General features: G+C 43.5%; 1 protein-coding gene across 6 annotated transcripts in view; it reads right to left on the reverse strand.

Annotated features, from left to right (window-relative positions):
* Rgs6 (regulator of G protein signaling 6) overlaps positions 1-19,835 on the reverse strand; it is a 523,367-nt gene that overhangs the window by 162,053 nt on the left and 341,479 nt on the right. For all 6 annotated transcript variants that reach the window (XR_009057823.1, XM_057782284.1, XM_057782282.1 and 3 more), the window contains exon 3: positions 9,201-9,300. Coding sequence is in view for 5 of the 6 variants with exons in the window: in XM_057782284.1 (XP_057638267.1) it covers positions 9,201-9,300 (100 nt within the window). In the remaining variant the exon portion in view is untranslated. The remainder of the gene's footprint in view (positions 1-9,200; positions 9,301-19,835) is intronic.

The following is a 19,835-nucleotide window of genomic DNA, read 5'->3' on the forward strand; positions in this document are numbered from 1 at the left end:
GGAGGAGGAGAAGGAGAGGGAGAAGAAGAAGAAGAAGAAGAAGAAGAAGAAGAAGAAGAAGAAGAAGAAGAAGAAGAAGAAGAAGAAGAAGAAGAAGAAGAAGAAGAAGAAGAAGAAAGTGTCTTCCTCCAGAATGAGATGTGCTTGCTTCTCCCAGGCACCTAAGGCTACACAGGGAGTCTTGAAATTGTTTACATAGAGTGTGGGGCCACAAGAGGTTTAGTGAGATAAACTAACAAGAAGAAACCAGAATTCAGGATTAAGAACAACTCAGGAGCTAGGCGGTGGTAGCACATACTTGATCTCAGCGCTTGGGAGGAAGAGGCTGGAGGATCTTTGTGAGTTTGAGGCCAGCCTGGTTTACAGATCTAGTTTCAGAGCAGCCAGGGCTACACAGAGAATCCCTGTCTCAAAAAACAAAACAAAACAAAAAATCCAGGGAGATGTTCCTACTCTTCCTATTTCCGTTCTTTTCCTAACTGAAGCCAATACAACTTCCGTAACTTTCCCTCTGGCTCCCCCTCACAAAGGCTTCCAGTCCCTTCTGTCACTTAATGGCATTGCTCCTCAGGCAGTCATGAGCCATCTGCCCTGTAGCTGGGTTTTTATTCTCTTTCTATTTTAAATGTAGACTTCTGTCAGATGGACAGATGTTTTCAGAAAAGGCTCCTCCTGCAGCAGTTCACTTTCCTGGATTCTTGATTTCCAGCTTATGGCCTCTAAAGATGTCCACAACGTTGTAACCAGTTCAAGAGCTGCACCAAACAGTGTTATTTTGGCATCTAGATGATTCTATGGTTAAACACAGACGTCTAAGCCTGTTATTGTCACTAGGCCGTATGTATCTAGTTTCAACAGTACGAACTCAGATCCTACTGTGAAATGATTTTCCTAATTATTTTCCTCAATTTTATTTTCCTAAAAAGCCAAATCTCCTTACTTACTGTTTAATGACATCATGGGCTGAGTATTTAGCTTTCTATCTAATTGTAACTGGTCCGGTTTAAAATCCAAACCCTAGTCTCACGTTAATTACTTTCTGTCCCATCAGCCCTATTTCATGGACTTTGCAGTCTCCACTCTGTCTTTTCTCTGCCAGTCTCCATGGAGAGCCTTCCTGGTGCCCCCAAGGGTCACAGAGATCCTGGTTATCAATGTCCCGTGTTTCTCTCCATCTCACTCTGTGGACTCTGTTTACTCATTGGTAAAAAGACTTCATAACCTTCTGCTCCAAGAAGCGAGCTCACAAACCCCAGATGTAGCTGACAGACGTTCCAGGAACTTTTCCATATTTGTTTATTTATTTATTTGGCAGCAGAGGGAAGGAAGGGCAAAGGGTCCAACAGATCAAGAAGAATCCAGCCAAGGAAGTGTGTGTGTGTGTGGGGTCAACATCCCTTCCTGTACCCATGATCATGACCAGTGTTTCTGCTGAAGCTCTCTTCACTTTGTTTAGGGGGAAGAAATACCCGGATCCTGGAAGCGATATTTAAATAAGCAGGTACAGTAACAGCAAAGGCTTAAATACATTTTTTTTGACTTGTTGGTTTTTTTTTTCTCCAACTAAAGCCCTGCTGTGGAAACTTGCCCCCTTGCTGCAGGGGTGTTGTGAGGTGGGGCTGGGGTCATGAGGGGGAGCCTGCAGGGACAGGTTATTGCCTCCATGGAATGGGTTGTGTGAGTTTTACTCTCTTCCTGACATACCTACTTACTTTTCCACATTTCCCTTATGACCTGAAGCATTAGGAGACTCTCTCCCAAAGCTGCCCAGATGCACCATGCACCCAGACTTCAGCCTCCATCCATGAGTTAGAGTAACCTTTATTTTTTTTTATAACTTATTCAATCTCACCTATCCAGTGTAGCAACAGAAACCAGACCGACAGCGACTCTGAAGAGTGCCTTGTTCTTAGTCCTGAACTCACCTTCTTCTCGGCACTTCGTTTACATGTTAGCAGAAAGGTAGAAAGATTTCAGGTGGTATTAATAGCTAACAGATGCTATCGATGATAAACTCAGCCAGTGTTTCCATTTATTATGAATTCTCAGGAGCAACAGCACTTCAAGGACATATGTCTGAGAAATAGAAGGGACAGAATTCTGTACAAGATATTGAATGAAAGATACTTCCCCTTCTGGAAAGTGGTGTCTTGGGAACAGAGAAATAGGCTAAGGATTGCATCCCAACTTTTATATAAAGATAATGCTGTTATTCCTTCTTCCCTGCAACTCCCCCAGGGCTTATAGAGGCGGCAGCTAGCTCAAGGAAGCTGGCGGCCATAGCTGTTCCTTCATCCATCACTCAGGGACAAGGCACGGTGCCCATTCAAGTGACTTGGTCCTTTCTCTAAAACTGGCTCATTGTCTTGGATTCAATGACAACATGTCTAGACTTCATTTTCATTCTCAAATTTTGTCTCACTCTAAAACATTTTTAAGTAGAAATGTTTAAGAATAAACTTTAGAATAAATTAGTGGGCAGTGTGCTGTATTTTTACTTTTAATAAATGAACTATCCTTCATTCAAATTAGCATTTCTTCTCATAGAAGAAAAAAAAATCCAGCAAGGAAAATTGTGGAGAGATGAATTAATGTGACATTTAGAGCAAGATTTTAATGACACAAAGGGCAAGAACATCAGAACTTTCCTTTTTTTTCTTCCTTTTACAATTACAACTTGACATATTTCAGGATGTTGTTACTAAAATGAACCTTTTATGCAGAAAGGAGAAAACGCACACATGAAAAGAAGAGGAGCCGCAGAGAAGTTGCGCTGGTCAGGATGGTGAAAGTACAACCGAGACCGACTTAAACATTATCTTTCCTTTCAGGAAGATGCCCAGTCCTTTCTTCTGTGGAGTCAAGGAAGATGAGTCTGACAAGGACCTTGGACAACAGTTAATCCAGACGAGGCCCAAAGAGGCTGGTAGTCAGCTAAGGTCACACAGGCAGCTTGCAGCCCTAAACTCTCCCTGCTAAGCCACACTGCCAATAGAGAAAACAGAAATACTGTAAAATGTTCACAGGCAACATCAAGCCTGGAGAAAGCAAACTTGTGGCCTATGAACGACATAGAAACACACATGGAAAAACTGTGTGGAGATAAGTTTTAAAAAATGCACATGTATACCAGAAGTATTTTCTGAAAATTATTTGTACAATAAGAAAACCTCTAAAGGAGAGCCAGGTGAGTGTAATTTTAGTGAAATCCACTCCTCTTTGATTAGTGCAATCTCTCCTCTTTGGGAGAGAGAGAGGTAGAACTGAGAGGAGTGTCGTGAAGCAGCAGAGAGGAGGCAAGGGACTTTCGATTCATTATAAGAAGTTTTTCAAAGGTCACAGTTATCCAAAGATGGGATGAAGGATGAGGAATTCATCACTGGAGGTTATTAAAGCAGAAGCTGGGAAAACTTGGCAGGAATTCTACGGCTTTCAAATGCAGACACGTTGCAGAGACAACCTGGGAAGATGCTGGAAACAGAAATTTCTGAGTCCAAACCCAAGAGGGCACCCTGGGACTGTATTTTTAGGAAGCCACACCAGTGATTCTCCTGCTCAGGGAAATGCATTGGACACCTTCATGAAAGGGTTGCAACTTAAGACCCTGTAATTGTCTTCACAAGGCAATGGGAGTCATTTGCAATGGTGGTAAGGAATCCAGATTCTAGTTTGGGTCCTGTATCTGTGACCTCTGTGATCTTTCTCTGTGATTTTTTTTTTTTAAAAAAAAACACATTGCATCATGTCATTGGGTCTCAGATTTCCTGTCTGTATAAGCAAGTGAGGTTAGATGTCTCTTTGGGCTCCTACATGCTAGGAGTTGGGTTTCTGACGGTAGCCTGAAGGAAATTCATCTTCAAAGTTCCTGGAAAATTCTTCAGGACATTTGGGTGATGGAGAATTATCTTGGAATGGCGGCCAGTGGCAGCTGGGCAAGGCTGTGTGATACAGCTGCTTTCATGGAGACGGCAGGCATCCTGCCCAGGATCTTCCTGTCTCCTGGTCAGGTGGGGAGGAGTTAGGGTTGGAGGCTGGGAACACAGGAATGTCACCACTAGCTTTAATTATCTTTGTGACCAGTTACTGTTCAGGAAAGGAGATCTAGGGCGGCTCATCTGCTGTCCAAAAAGGAGCGTGTTAGGATGATCATGAAGTGGCCTTTCTGAGGACACCATGCTCAGAACGCACACCTCTGGATGGGGAACTGGCGTGGCATAGCTCTATGCTTCTTACAGATGCGCCTTGCCAAGCCAATGGGCCCCAGCGATGATCTAATGTTGGGTTTTGCTTTGTCCTTGATATTGTTTTTCCCTTTCCAGTTTTCCATCTATTTTCCTGCAGAAATATTTATTTGCTAAGTCTCACCCTTGAAGCTCATCTTTTTGCACTGTTAAAAAATGGGGGAGATGTTTGAATGGTTTGCCTTTTATCTTCTCTTCCTAAATACATCCATCTCTTATTCCTGTGCATTTCCTTTGGGACCTTCCCAATGCCTACCTCTCTAGACACAGGTGGAGCCCCAGACATTCCTTTATCATCTTTACCCAAGGAGTGTCTAGGAACTCACCTAGGCATTCCTAACGGGAGGAGTGAAAACATTGTCCTTGAAATGTCAAAAATGAAACTTCAAACCCCGAATCACAGGAGATGTGGGCGAGCAGGCTACCTCCTGACTAAATAGAGCAGGCTGTCCCGACCCCTGACTAGGTAGAGCAGGCTGTCCCCTGACTAGATAGAGTAGGCTGTCCCCTGACTAGGTAGAGCAGGCTGTCCCTGACTAGGTAGAGCAGGCTGTCCCTGACTAGGTAGAGCAGGCTGTCCCTGACTAGGTAGGGGGTGGCTTACAGGTAAACAGGTGGAGGTTGTAGTGCCTGTCAAGTCCTTGGATACCATGACTCCTCCATTTATACTTTTTCTATAAACTGTCTCCAGCTCTCCAGATCTTCAATCCTTTATTTCAAACCGTGCCCTAGATAGGACTATCCGAGGCCCTTTTCAACCTCAAATCTAGCTTGGCCAACCCTACTATTGGATCTACTTTGCCAAACTCACAGCTTCCTGAAGTCTACACACTGTGCTAGGGACCCTCCTTTATCCAATGTAGGTTAGAATGATACAATGTATCTTTGTTTTTGTTACATGCATTTATTTTCTTGTAGTAAATACTTAATAATGATGATTCCAATGAAGTAGAGGAAACATTTGAAGACCTAGATGAGAATCAAGAGGATACCATAGTGGGAGGGGGCTTAAGTTTTCCATGGAGGGAGGGAGCTAGGGAGCTGTAGTTTCCATACACTTAACCCAAACAGGTGCTTCCGGTGCAAGGTCTAAATGGGTCCTGAAGGAATTCACCAGATAAGCTTAATTTCTAAGACTGAAGGTCATCAAACATTTCTTTCTCTGATGTCACCCCTCCAGCTCCTAGGAAAGGATATACTAGCCAGGTTCTAAGCAAACAGACCACAAGCCGGCTTACAGCATGGCCTATCTGAAAGATCAGGCATCTGTTCATATGATCCTGAATGTCGCGTAATATGTATGGATGCACTTGATGCCCCTGGTGAATTCTAGAAAGCTTTATTTGTATTACCTGCTTTGTTCATAAATATGCCTTCTTCCCCATTCTTCCCTAACTCCTTTCTAATTATTATTTTTTTTTAAATCAATATTCCCAGGTTGGTTTTTTTTTTTTTTACTCTAAAGTATTTTGGTTTTGATTTTAAAACATACAGACATACAGATGCTCTTTGTTTTATATCCCGATAAAATAAGTAAGTAAAATATTCATTGTAAGTTGAATGGATTGTTAAGTTCAAAGTACACTTAGTACGTCTTGACTGGTTAGTTTCTGTCGATTTGACCCAAGCTACAGTCTTGTGGGAAGAAGAAACTTTAACTGTGAAAATGCCTCATTCAGTCTGGCCCTCAGGCAAGTCTGTGGGCACTCTCGTGATTGATTAATGCAGAGGTGGGGGGCTCAGTTTATTGTAGGGAGTACAACCCTGGGCATGTGATCCTGTGCTGCAGGAAAAAGCAAGCTGTGCAAGCCATGGGGATCAAGGCTGTAAGCAGGTTCCTCCCTAATTTCTGCTTCAGCTCCTGCCTCAGGTTCCTACTTGAGTGCTGGGCCTGACTTTCCTCAGTGATGGACGATAACATGGACGTTGAAGCCAAATAAACCCTTCCCTTTCCAAGTAACTTTCGGTCATGGTGTTTATCACAGCTAGAGAAAATCAAACTAAAACTTAGCGGATACCCAACTAATAATGAAATGAGCGAGTGGGCAAACAAATTGGGAAAATAACAGAATGGAACTTTTAACTATAAAAAGTAATGAAAATTATTCACTTGGCTAGACAGAAAGAAATTAGTTTTCAGAGAACAATACAGTATCAGCAGATAGAGGCATTCCATAGTTCATCTTAGGAAACTTGCATAAATTTGGTGTCTAAACTATCAACAAAGGTAGGAAAACAACAGACCAATCTGTTCATAGACTTAACAATTGTGAGTCAGGTGCGGTGGCACACAAGTGTAATCCAGTACTTGGAAGGCTGAGGTAAGGTTATGGGTTCAAGGCAAGCCTGGACTACATAACAAGTTCAAGGACAGCTTGATCTAAAAGGGGAGGTCCTATCACAAAACAAATTCTGTACTATTAAATAAAATCTGACAGAGTAAACATATTAGTTCCTGATAGTTCATGAATTTAACTCCGCTTAGAGGAATTTCAAACACAATGCAGTTTCCAGATATACTTGGTACTTGCTAAAACATGAATTTTTGTGCCTCTATAAAATACATGTGCTGAGATCTAATCCCCCGTAGGACAGAGGCAGGGCCTTTGAGGAGTGGTTTATGAGGGTAGAGCCCTAATGAATGGCATTAGTTCCCTTAAAGTGACCAGAGTGTCATCTTATGCCATGTGGTATAAGACAAGCAGGTAGTCTACAACCAGCGGTGGCTCTCGGCAGATCTGGCAACGTCGGCATCCCGACCCCAGACTTAATTTTTGGAGCCACGTGAAACAGTTTTCTGTTGCTTATGTTCCACCTTGTCTATCACGGCAGCCTGGGCTTTGGCAGTATTTGAGTTCAAACGGTGACTTTATGGGCAATGAGTTGGGTTACTCCTCGTTACTCAGGGGTTATTTGTCTTTTGGTTAGCATGAAGCAATAGCAGCTTTCTGTGGTGCACACGCTTGTGGAGGAGGACTCACGCAGGTTCGTATTACTGGTCCCATGGTCTGGGTACCGAGTATTTCTGTCACCTTGTAAACTGTCCCCAGGAACCTGGCAACTACTTACTTTTTCCCATACTGTGAATATACATGGCATAAAACATTATAACCTTTTGGGTCTGACTTTTTTTTAGAAACAAACAAACAAACAACAAAACAAAACAAAACTCAAGGAAACCAATGCTGAGACCAGTCCAGGCTATTGCATGCGCTACTGGTTCACTCTGTTCTATTGCTGAGTTTGCATAGACTAGACAGTGCTCATTTGTTTGTCTGATAAATGACATTTGGATTGTTTCTAGGCTGAGGAGATTGTGAATAAAGCCACTACAAATCTTTGCATATAAATTTTTGTGAAGATGTGTTTTCATGTCTCCTGGGTAAATACCTAGGAGGGGTAAGCAATGCCAGCCTTTCTAAGAAACTGCCAACCTCTTTCTCAGAGGAGCCCCACCATTTTGCACTCGCACCAGCAACAAGAAAAAGTCCCAGCTCTATCATGCCATCCCAGTCCTGGCACCAATAGTATATTTTCAGCCTTTTATGGCACTTGACAGGTACCAAGTTCTGATGGTCCCTGAATTTTGGAAAGCAAATAGCCAAATTTTTGAAACGAGAGAATCGGCAAAACTTTTGCTTAGATTCATTTACTTGTTTGTTTGGGTAGCAAGGAATACATACCTCTGTAAGAAAACCTAAAGGAAAACGACTTATTCAATCGAATTAGAGGGAGAGCAGGGAGGGGAATTCATTTATTAGTACATAATAATAAATATTATAAATATCAATGTAAATAATATTATTTATAAATATAAATGAAATTAATTATAAACATAATATAAATAATGAAAAATAATAAAATAATAAAAAATAAGGGGACTCTAAGATATTGGTATTATTTATATGGCAAAAAGCTATTTGATTATGATTATTATTGGAACTATAGCCATGAGTCTAATATATTTCACAAACAAAAATTTTAAAAGGGAACTGGAAAGACAACTCAGCAGTTGAAAATATATGATGCTTTTGCTGAGGACCTGAGTTCACTTCTCAGCACCCATACTGGGAGGTTCTCAACCAGATGCAAGGGACTTGATGCATTCCTTTGGGGTCTAAGGAGACTTCCACCCAAGTGTGTATGCATGCGTGCGCACACACATACAGTTAATTTTTTTAAAAACATCTTAATTTTTAAAGAAATAAGCTTGACTATATTGAACCACAAAAAGCAACATGATGCAGAGCAATATTTTGAAATTTCTTTTAGAAAAGGAGTTTGAGAGCAGTAAATTAAAGACTTAGTAAGAGTATTTTATAGAAGGTGAATGTAAGAATTTCTTTAAACATGACACTTGCCTTTAAACACACTTAAATGGAGCTAGACACAGTGGTATACAGCTGTTATCCCAGCGCTGGGAGGTTGGGGCAGGAAGATCACAAGTTCAAGGCCAGCCTGAGTTACATAGTAGATTATATCCCAAAAGAAACAAGCAAACAAACAACCCCAAACAAAATGAGACCTGCTTAAATTTTTGTTTGTTTCTGATTTATTTTTTGAGACAGGGTTTCTCTGTGTAGCTTTGGAGCCTGTCCTTGAGCTCACTCTGTAGACCAGGCTGGCCTTGCACTCACAGAGATCCACCTGCCTCTGCCTCCTGAGTGCTGGAATCAAAGGCCTGCGCCACCACTGCCTGGAAACCTGCCTAGTTTTTAAGAGCATTTCCGCATTTGTTTATCGTCACAGGCCACATTGCTAATCTGCCAGGTCATGCACTCCCAGAGGCAATGTCTACATACACGTGAAAGGTTCATCACTCTAGAGCGGCTCTTGATGATGGACAAAGAGTAGGATGGGTTTTGAGTCATGTCCCTCACAGAAGCGTGACTCACCCTAGACACCTCCACACCACTCTAGAAGTCTGGCTGTCCCTGACGCCTTGTGAGGATGCGTTACCTGTGACGACACTGGGGATTTTGGAGAGAAAGCTCTTAACCGTTCTGATGGGCACACCCCCGGTCTTGTCATCTTGCATCTTCGTAATGATGTCCTCGATCTGGAAGAGGTTGAAGAAAAGAGGGGTTAGTGGTTCTCTTGTACAGTAATGAAAAATGCAAGCCTCTATTAAACAGTCCTGGTGTAAATAACATGAATGCTAGCAACAGGAATTAGGGGGAACCCCACCCAGGTGGGACACAGTACCAGTGTTCGCTAGGTGTGGGGAGGTCACAGCACGTTCTATAGGAACAACTGGCTAGCGCACCCAGGGAAGAGCAAGTGCATTGGGGTTCATGATGGGGTCCAAAATGAGCATCAGTATGGATGTGATGAGATTTCTCCTCATATTCAAATTAAGTTTTTATCATAAGAAACTGCCATATTTGATTCTTCCAGGATGGCAGTTTCCTAAGGTTTATCTTAAAATGCTAACATAAGCTAATCATTAGGAAGTCCAGGTAGGACTTCTGGGAGAAAGACCTCAGTGGGCAACAGCAGTCTTATTGGTGGAAACAGGACAGGGAAGAGATTGCCAAAGGGGGACACAAGTTCATAAGCATGAGTTCACAAGCCAAACGTGTATCCCTGCGCAGCATGTTCAGACTAGTATACAGGAGCGTTTCTAACAAGGGTGTGGATCTTTTTGTTTGGGAAGCTGTAGCAACTAGAGAAGGGGAGGGGTTAGTAAGTAGGATCGACATAGTTTGGTTCTGTAACCAACAGAAATACCTTTGAACGGTTGGGAGGAATTTTCTGAGCAAGGCCTTAGCAGAATCACATAATTTTAAAGATAGAAACTTAAGCTATTGCTTAATTTCTTCTAGACTGACATGTTATGATTGTATTTCATGGATAACTGATTTTCTCAAAGACACAGGGCTAATAACTGATTTGGTCACAACAGATATATTGTTAGATACAAAGTTAAGACATGCTCTACGATCATTGCCACCTTTAAGAACAGTGAGACTGCCCACCAGACACTCAACATACATGATATTCAACAGTCAACATACACAGAGTGCACTTGCTCACCAGTCTTTGATTAGAGCTAGACATGAGACACCGTCTAACCCAGGACCCAGGGCGCTATATCTTCTGGTTGTTAGGAGAGGCAAACTAGGCATCTGCAATCAACACCGATGACTATGACAGACGTAAAGAATTGCCACAACCATCACCAGGTCCCACAGATGCCCAGTGGCAGAGCCTTGTTAGAATCCAGTTATAGACTCTAGGGCTCAGGTTTTTAACCCCGAGTTATTCTATTTTTCCAACAGGATCCTTGGGAAAACAGCCAAGTGTGGAAGTCATTCTCCCCTGGAAATTCCTTGTTTTTCCTGTAAAAGTACTGAGAAAGGGGGGCAAGGGATTCAGCGCTGAGGCATAATATTTGTGTAGAATGTAAACCGTCCTGCAACCCATCCCAAGCACTACTAAACAAAGAAGAGACTGCGAAAGACTCCTAAGGCTTCAGCCTCTGTGATGACAGCGAGTACCTCATAGGCAGGAGAGTCATTCCCTGCAGCCTGGAAACCTGTGTTCTGCTTAACTACAGTCTAAGAAGGAATTTAATCCACAGTCCCATTATCCATCTCAGCTACTGCTGGCTTTTCAGCTAAATTCAACCAGACAACCACCCTGAGTATTACTCATCAATGGCCAAGGAAAGTTACTGCTAGAAAAAATATGGTCACATTTAAAAAGTAATCCATGCCTTTGATCCAGCGTGCTGTTTGGAAGCAGAAGCCTCAGTTACATCGATGGTTGCAATAAGAAAGGCAGCACAGTCTTTGAGGATTGGCAGGGAGCCAATAATTCAATTCCGTTAGACATCTGAGGAGGCATTAGATCGTAATAATATTCAGTCTCTGCTACTGTGGGCCAGAAGAGAAGAACTGGCTACCCAGAGGAATTTTGTCTGGCTCCTTTCTCCTCCGCCCTCTTGCTTCCCCATGTGATGAAATCCCAGAAGGGCATGTTTACTAAAGAGGAAGACATATGTCTCATTATGTTGGTCCACAATATGCCTAGCAGTGTATTGCTCATCAGAGGTAATAGCCAGATCAAAAGGCCAATCTTCCTGGGTGTGGTTGCATGTGCCTGTTATCACAGCACTAGAGAAGAAGAGACAAGAGCATCCTGAGTTCAAGGCCAGCCAGGCTACAGAGGGAGACAAGAAACAAACAAAAACAATAGCATAGCAAAAAGGACTGCTGGTTCCTCACTGGGATTACACTATTATAAAGGGGATCGCATTCTGAGCAGTTTGCAGCATCGGATGTATGGAGAAAGAACTCTGCAGTGTCCCATGCCTGACTCCGCTGTGGTATTGATACACACTGTAGTCTCTGCCCTGACCTCATGGTGGACAGGGTCTCTACCCACTGATCTTTGATCATGGGACTCCCTGGCTGCTGATCCTGAATACAGTGTGAGCACGGGCTTACCATGCATCTGTGTCTGCATGGCTGTGCTTACCAGCTTTGCTACTGGCCTCAGAGAGTTGATATCCCGAGGAAGGTGTGAGACTTCTTCAGTAAATAGGACCAAACCCTGCACATCTTAGTGCAGCCCTGGCTTCCCTGCTCACTCAGAAGCAAGAAGCCAATGTTTCTATGCTGCTGACTCAATGGATGCTTACTTTAAAGACAAAAGGCACTTTTCAAAAATTGCCAAAGCTGGAACAGATATTTGGCAGGCGATCAGGATGAATGCATCTTAGATGTAGTTGGTGCCCTTGGAACCAACCCCTTTTAAGAATGTAGAAACTTAATATACAGTATTTACCATCTCCTTTAAGACTCTTACAGGCTGTCCTGGTGTAGGCTGCTTATCCCACTGTCAGGTTAGACAAGTGTTTGGTGGCTTTGCTTGATGCTGGGGCATCACTCGCTACAGTACTCTCTCTGAAGTTCCTTGGCATGGAGAACTACCAAGAAGGCCCCAGGAGCTTATAAGAACACTAATGGGCATTTTCAAACATCTGCTTCATGCTTATCTGCCTGAGGTATCTTCCATAGATGTCTAATTTGTTCCTCAGGTTTCAAAGTTCTTTATCAAAGAACTCGAGGTCCAGAAGGTCTCAGAGCTACTAAGTGAGAAATTTGGGATTCCTACCCGAGTCTGCTTGGATCCAGTATATCACCAGGGTCTATAAAACAGAAAGCTCACCACCCTTTTGGGTCATCAGAAAACACCTTAGCTAGCACCCTCCTTCATCGCCCTGGGGATGAGAAGACAGGAATAGACTGACTTCTATTTTCCTGACTGTTCGGTTGCATCTCACTCTGACACCTTTTGTTCACAGGGAATAACACAGTAAGCTCCCTGACATCCTTTGATATGAAGACCCATGTCTTAGGGAATGTGTTTAGACCTACGTGTTCCTGTGCCAATCAAGGAGCATGTGGCCCTTATCTGACAGCAGGTGAAGCAGAGAAACCAGCTTGCCTGGATCTGCCTGGGTGAGCCCCAGTAATAAGGGCATTTTCCTCCAAGAAGCGCAGCACCCAGCTCAGATAAACAGGTACAACACTTTTCCAAACATCAGAAGTACAGCAGCCGTTGCACTAGCCAGTGGCCTTTCTTTCTCAGAAGCAATAGACAGTTCACTGAATTAGTTCTGAGTGAAGGGAAGAAGAGCGATGATCTCTTAGACGTCGAAGCCACAGTGGGACCGCAACACTGGACTAAGATCTAGAGAGACCCGCGGCCTCTGCGTGACTCCACACCTCTGGACATCACTATCCCGTCTCTACAGTTATATGTGGGTTTACTAAGTGGATAATCTGATTTGAGAATAGGAGGGCCTGCTCTGACCTGCCCAGGGCTAACCTGTATCTGAGGAATGGGAACATCACAGATTGGAGTTGGAGTTGGGTAGGTCTGGGAGTCCTGATTTTTTTTTTTTTTTTTTTTTTTTTTTTTACAGACTATATCAGGCAGATGACATTAGAAACCAGACACAGATGCAGCACCCAAGGGGCCCTGGCACTGGCCCTTCTTGGTCAGCCCAGGCCTGCTCGTCTCTGCTTTCTGGATGACAGTCCTGTCAGAAATGACAAAGGGCCCATATTAGTACTGTTTGTGCAATTTAATGATCCAATGAACTAATTTATTTATCTCATGCATTGTTTCCTCAGCGGAGAATTAAAAAAATGTCAAGTATGGGGAAATTATGGTGCAATTATTGAAAAGAAAAATGCCTACAACTCCAGGGCAGGAAGTTATAAACATATAAAAGTTATAAACATATAAATAAGCTGATGCCCTATGCCTCCGGCATGGAGGCCTTTTCATCTAAATGTTTCACCTTGACTTTGAAATATCTACTGTGGCTCTTTCATTTAATGAAAGACCTAGTCTTTCCTTGTGTCTGTGAATGAATGAAATTGATAAGAGGCAGAGATCTGAGCTGGCTGATGAAAATATACATATATATATATATATATATATGTATTTATTTATCTAGCCTTAAATGTATTCAGGTTCACTTAGTTACTTTTAATGCCAGGCCCTGAGTTTCTACAGTTACAGAGGCAGGTAGATGGGCTGGGGAGACAGTTCAGGGGTTAAAGTGCTCGCTGAACAAGTCTAGTACCCAAGTTTGAACCCTTAGAACTTACATAGAGCTGGGATAGCAGTGTGCATCTGTAACCCTAGTGCTCTTATAATGAGGTGCAAGGCAAAGACGCAAGAATCCCCAGGTAGAAGAATGGGCCAGTTACTCACGCATACAGCAGTGAACAGTCATGGAGACCACATCTCACACAACGTAGAAGGCGAGAACCAATGCCCAAGATGGTCCTCTTACCTCCGCATGTGCACCGTGACACATGCACACACCTGTACCCACCCACATGAATGCCCATGTTCACACGTATCCATCTACACACATCGAACATACACACATACACCGCATACACAGAACACCAAAAGCAGGAAGAAAAATGGTAATAATGGATGAAAACAATTCGTGACTCAGCGATCCAGGCTTGTGGCTAAGGATGACTTGGAGACAGTTGGCCAAAGGAGTGAAACACTAAGGGATTCGACTTCAGGAGGCTCTTGGCATGGATTCCAGCACAACTCACCACCATTTTTTTTTCCATCCCAGTTTAAGGTTCTAAGAGTATCTTGGGATTCCATCTTCTAGCTATTTCAATGCTTGCTAAGCAGTTTTGAGGGAAACCAACTGTTTCACCGTGTGGATAATGACAATAACAACAGCCCGTGAGCTTTCTCCCTTAGGAGCAGCTTGTGTGGATGGCAGCTGACATTGCCACAGAGAGGTTCCGCATTCTGCTAATGGGGGACAAAACAGCGAGAGTTCGCATTTGTTCCTCTAGTAAGGAAAAGCACGCTCCTTCATAGAAGACCCCAGTGTCTTCTCAAGTCTCAGGCTAGAAAGGAGTCACACAGCTCCTTGGAGCCTCAGAGGAGGGCTGGGGCAGGGGAAGGTGCTTGGCGTTTCCAGCCCCTGTATTACATGGAGGCAGGGGAGGAGGATAGAAATGGAATTGGGCTAATCAACTAGCACTATATGCTCCATAGACTCCCAGGGTTACAGACGTTCATAAAAGGACAGGCAGGTCCTGGCTCCTCTGCTTTCTACACTGTAACCTGTGTGATAGTCTTAAGAGGGGAAATGTGTGCATTTAACAGCATGGCTTAAAAATCTACCTATGGTGCCCTAGAGTATCTTGTTATAAAGCTCTATAAGACCCCTGTCTTTTTTATCATTTCAGTTATCATGTCCATTTGTATTGGTGTTTCCCATCAGACTGTTTTGCTCACCACTGGTTAATATTAAGTGTTCAGCAAATATTTATTGGCTGCATGCAGCAATAAACAGATGAATGAATGAGTTCTATACTCGTAAAGGAATTTGCCTCCAATGCCAGCACTGAACGGAGCTCAGCACATTACAAGAGCCTTGAGGGTACCGTAATCTCACCCACTCAACTTCAGACTAAAGTAAATTTGGTATTTACACTTAAGGGCATCTTGCTTTGAGACTGGGTTCCATAAAAAGTCATTTCAAGATTTCATAAATTTTAGAAACTACATTCAAGGAAAACCTCCAGAGGCACCCAAGTACCAGCTGAGACTGGAGTTGGATTCCCAAGGATCAGACCTGGCATGATCTGGGCTGTGCCAGGCAGATGGATGAAAATCACTGATTGCTCTGGGTTTTGATATTACCACATGTAGTGTTTCATAAGTTACTTTCATGGGATGATGTGGGATTCCCCTCTGTATGCTGTGAATATGCCTTATTACCATTGGTTAATAAAGAATCTGCTTTGGTCTATGGCAGGGCAGAATCTAGCCAGGTTGGAAGACATATATAGAGAAAGTAGGCAGAGTCAAGGAGATTCCATGTAGCTGCTGAAGAAGAAGGATGCTGGAACCTTACCAGTAGGTCACAGCCTTGGGGTGATACACAGATTAATAGAAATGGGTTAATTTAAGAAGTAAGAGCTAGCTAGGAATATACCTAAGCTATTGACCAATAGTGTTGTAATTAACAAAGTTTCTGTGTGATTATTTGGGTCTGGGTGGCCGGGAAAATGAACAGTCTCCAAATACGGGAACATTTAACTAAAGAGAAACCCAGAAAGAATGGCAGTGACTGAATAGCTTCACGGCACTTCAGGGAAAGCACCTTTGCCTTGAGCATGGTAAGAGGGCTGAACTGGAGGCAGCCTGGTCATTTTTGCATAGGATTCTGTTGTTCTGGAAAACAAGAGGGCTGATCTTTTGGGAGATTGTGGACTTCAAGGACTTGAATGTCTGAATGCAAAAGGCCAGCTGCGATGGATGGAAAGCAAGGACTCTGGCCAGAGAAACATTCCAGCACTGCTGAAGACCTAATTCCTCATTATCATTTCCTCAAATGACCCTGATTTGTGTGTTGTCTGCATCTTGACGTCTTTACTAAACAACAGGCCAGTAAGGATGTGTGTGTGTGTGTGTGTGTGTGTGTTGGGGTAATTTACTAACTCAAGGACACATGAGACTCTCTGTTAGTGAGGTTAGTAGTAGAAAAGCCAGGTGCCCTTGTTCCATATTTAGCTGCCTGAATCTCCACCCCAGTGGATAAGGGCATTTCTGGGGGAAGCTGGGATACACCTAAGTGTTTAGTGGCATGGAAGAGGGTGCAGAAAGTGGGTCCATATCTTGTTCATGATAGCTTAACATACGGTATGAAAAATACAAAAATGCCCTTCTCCAATAAACGAGCACGGCCTAATCCCTGGACCTCAAGAGTGTGCTACCTTATATGGTACCAGGGTCATGTAATAAAGGTTAGGGGCTTTGAGGTGGGAGAGTGTCCTGGATTTTTCAGGTGTGCCCTATTTGTTCACAATTCCTGACCGCATAGGACTTTCTTATTTACAGTTGGCAACAGAGAGATGCAATAGTAAAAAAGGGTCAAAGACACAGGGTTTCCCAGTTTCAAACATGAGGGAAGGAACTAGAAGCCAAGGAATGCAAGCAGCCTTTAGAAGGAGGACACAAATTCTCTCCTGGGACCGATACAAAGAAACAACACCCTTGCTAGCATGTTGATTTTTGCCCAGAGAAACCTAGTTCAAATGCCTGATATTTGGAACTCTGAGAGGATAAATTTTATGTTTTCAATTAAGTCACTCAGCTTGACATTTATTATGAACATAATTGAAAACAAATACACAAGCTGCAGTCCCTCCCCCACTAGTAATATTCTGTATTGCTTCTGAAATCAGGTTGGTACACCTCTTGGCAGGAAGTGGGAAACCTTCCTATGCTGCTTTCTGCCATTTTGAACTCTTCAACGAATAAGACCCAACAGTCAGCCAGCACTTGAGGCAGCCCACTTAGGGAAGATGGCGGGAGGATGGTGGGAACATATCCATTTATAACTTGACAAGATTTCCTCTATGGCCTTCTTGGTCTCCTTGGACTGATCAGAGGGTATTCAGGAGCCTCTGTGACCCACGACCTCCAGCATCCCATCCTAACCTGGCAGAGACTAAAACTCTTCCTCATTTCTCACTGCAGATTTTCCATAGCTACATTTTCCAACTTATCACGCCAGAGAGAATTGAACATGAAGGCCAATAAAGCAACACAACCCAAATTCTTCAGTGGGCACTGCGAAGTGCTCTGAATCTGAATGTGAGTGCCTTTCTGTTGAGTTTTTACAGAAACATTGAAGTTTCAATATGTGTTTGCCTCCCCCTTACTGCTCTACAAAGCACGGTGGCCTTGTTTTCAAAGAAGAATGAGGCTATTCATCAACCTAGAATATTCTAAGATTTCTCCCTCATGGGGAAGAGCAAGGATAACAAAATCGTGATGCCACTCTGACCGCAATGACCCTCTGGACTCTGGGACAGCTCACCCTTCTTGGCTAATTTCCTCCCAGCCCATTTCTCAGCACCTTTCCCTACTCCAGACTCAACAACTGGACAGATGTGGCCGAGCACATTTAAGAGCTAGGGCAATTTATACAGATCATCTCCTGGAAAACCTGCCCTGGCTTCCCACAGCTACAGAGGCAATGCCAAGCTTCTGTGGTGGAGTTCAGGGGCCTCTATCGTTTGGCATTAAACTGCTTCTTTAGCATCCCTGCAGCCCGTTGTGCTCGTGGGCATTCTCAGCCGCAGAAACCCTCCTGTGTTCTTTCTTCCTTCATCCTCCCACAACACGTCCTTCCTTGCAAACTCATCTTGGGCTCTCTGAGGCAGCCTTATTGCTGTCAGCTGGCATGGTGTGGGTGTGGTTTGAACACAAATAGCTAAATACCATGAGTTAGAAGCTCAGTCCCTGGTAAGATATTGTTAAGAGGTGGTGGGCCCTTTAAGAGGTGGGGCTACAGAATGTAATTAGGTCATTGAGAATAAGAAAGGGTTAACACTGTTCTTACAGGATCTCCATTAGTTCCTGCAAGAGTGGAATGATTAACAACAAAAAAAGTAAGCCTGGTCACGTAAGCTCTCTGGGTCCTGTCTCCCTGTGTGACCCCCTCTCTTAGTCTCCTGCCATTAGCCATGAAGGTCTCACCAGATGCTGGTATTGTGCTTGCCCTTGAGTCCCCAAAACTATGAACTAAACCAAGCCATTTTCTTTCTGTGTGGTCCAGCCTCAGATATTCTGTTACAGGGAAAGAAAACAGAGTGATACAATACCGCATGCCTCATGTTCCAGGTTCTACTACATGGCAGGAGAATCAGAAGAGTTGTGTTGCTCCCAGGTAGCACCTTGCAAAAGGGAAGCTCACACCTTCAGGGAGGAAGGATGCATCTATACAACCCCAGGGAAATGATACTTTTAGATTCTAGGCCCTTTTCCTTTTGCAATCATGGACCAAAAGAGAATCTTAATTTTTAATCTCCCAAGAAAGCGGGGTTTAATAAAGTATGTATCTATCTGATTTAATTCTAAAATTAATCTGACTCAGAAGGAACATGAATGACCCTATGATGTGTCTAATGGACTGTAAGCCTCACTCTGAAAAATCAGTGGGATAAACACCAGTATCTGATGATGAACTCTGGGTGGCTCTTGGGAGAGTGGCAGGGTCATTTGCCAATTATTTCTGTTAATCGCCAATAGTAAGTGACTTTTGCGGACTGTCTCCCTGAGGTTTTCTGCAAGAGAAAGGCAAACAAACATGAGGTAAGGCCTGCAGACAGCTAGGCAAGGCCTTGGAGAGAAGCCCTGGGTCCCCAGGCTCCCCCTATGGGGTACATGGCCAGAAACCAGGCTGCCTTTCAGGTATTAAGTATTTTCTCAGTCTCTGAAAAGTTCGTGTTAGCAGGTATGTCGCTATCTACTCCTCAGCCACCCAGGGGGTGAGGGAGAGAACTGTTACAAATAGAGTTTGGGGTACCTCCTTGCTAGATGGTGACAACTTTCTATTCTCTTTCTTTTTGTAGGTTCTGGAGTCTAAGGGACCAAGAGGAGAGAAGGAACCATGAAAATTCAATAGGCCACCAGACTGGGAATGCTGACCCCAACGGTTTGGAGTGGGTAGGTTTTGCCTTTTGTCTCAGGAGAAAGGCTTTTTACAGAGCCTGGGGATGGATGCTGACTAGGGAAATGAGTGGTGTGGGCACTTCTAGAGCAGAATGTCATTAAAATGGTCACATTTCATTTGTAACTTCCACAAGGGTGGTTCAGCTGCTATCCAGGAACTTCCTGTTGAGTTGGCATTCTTACTATGGTTTTGTGAATCTGCATGTTTTATGGGTTGAATCGTGCCTTTAGTATATGAATCTGTGTTTGACATTTATCAGTGGGGACTCTCATACAATATAGCTGGCATTATTACGGAGGGGGAACTTACGTGAAAAGACAGGCATGAATATAGGAATAATGGAATGAGTTCACAAGGAGAAAACAACCTGAGAAAGGGGGCTTGGGATGTGCTGTGGTTTGGCTCCCAATTGCCCCTGGAAGGCTCACATATTGAAGGTTGTGTCTCCAGAGCAATACTTAGAGATAAGGTGTTTGGATCATGATTGGGCCATGAAGGCTCTGACCTAAGCAATAGATTAAACCAGCTTAGAGGCACTAGGTCACTGGAGCACACTCTGAAGG

This window comes from Chionomys nivalis, chromosome 10 (assembly GCF_950005125.1).
Source record: "Chionomys nivalis chromosome 10, mChiNiv1.1, whole genome shotgun sequence".
In the NCBI taxonomy this organism is placed as follows: Eukaryota; Metazoa; Chordata; class Mammalia; order Rodentia; family Cricetidae; genus Chionomys; species Chionomys nivalis.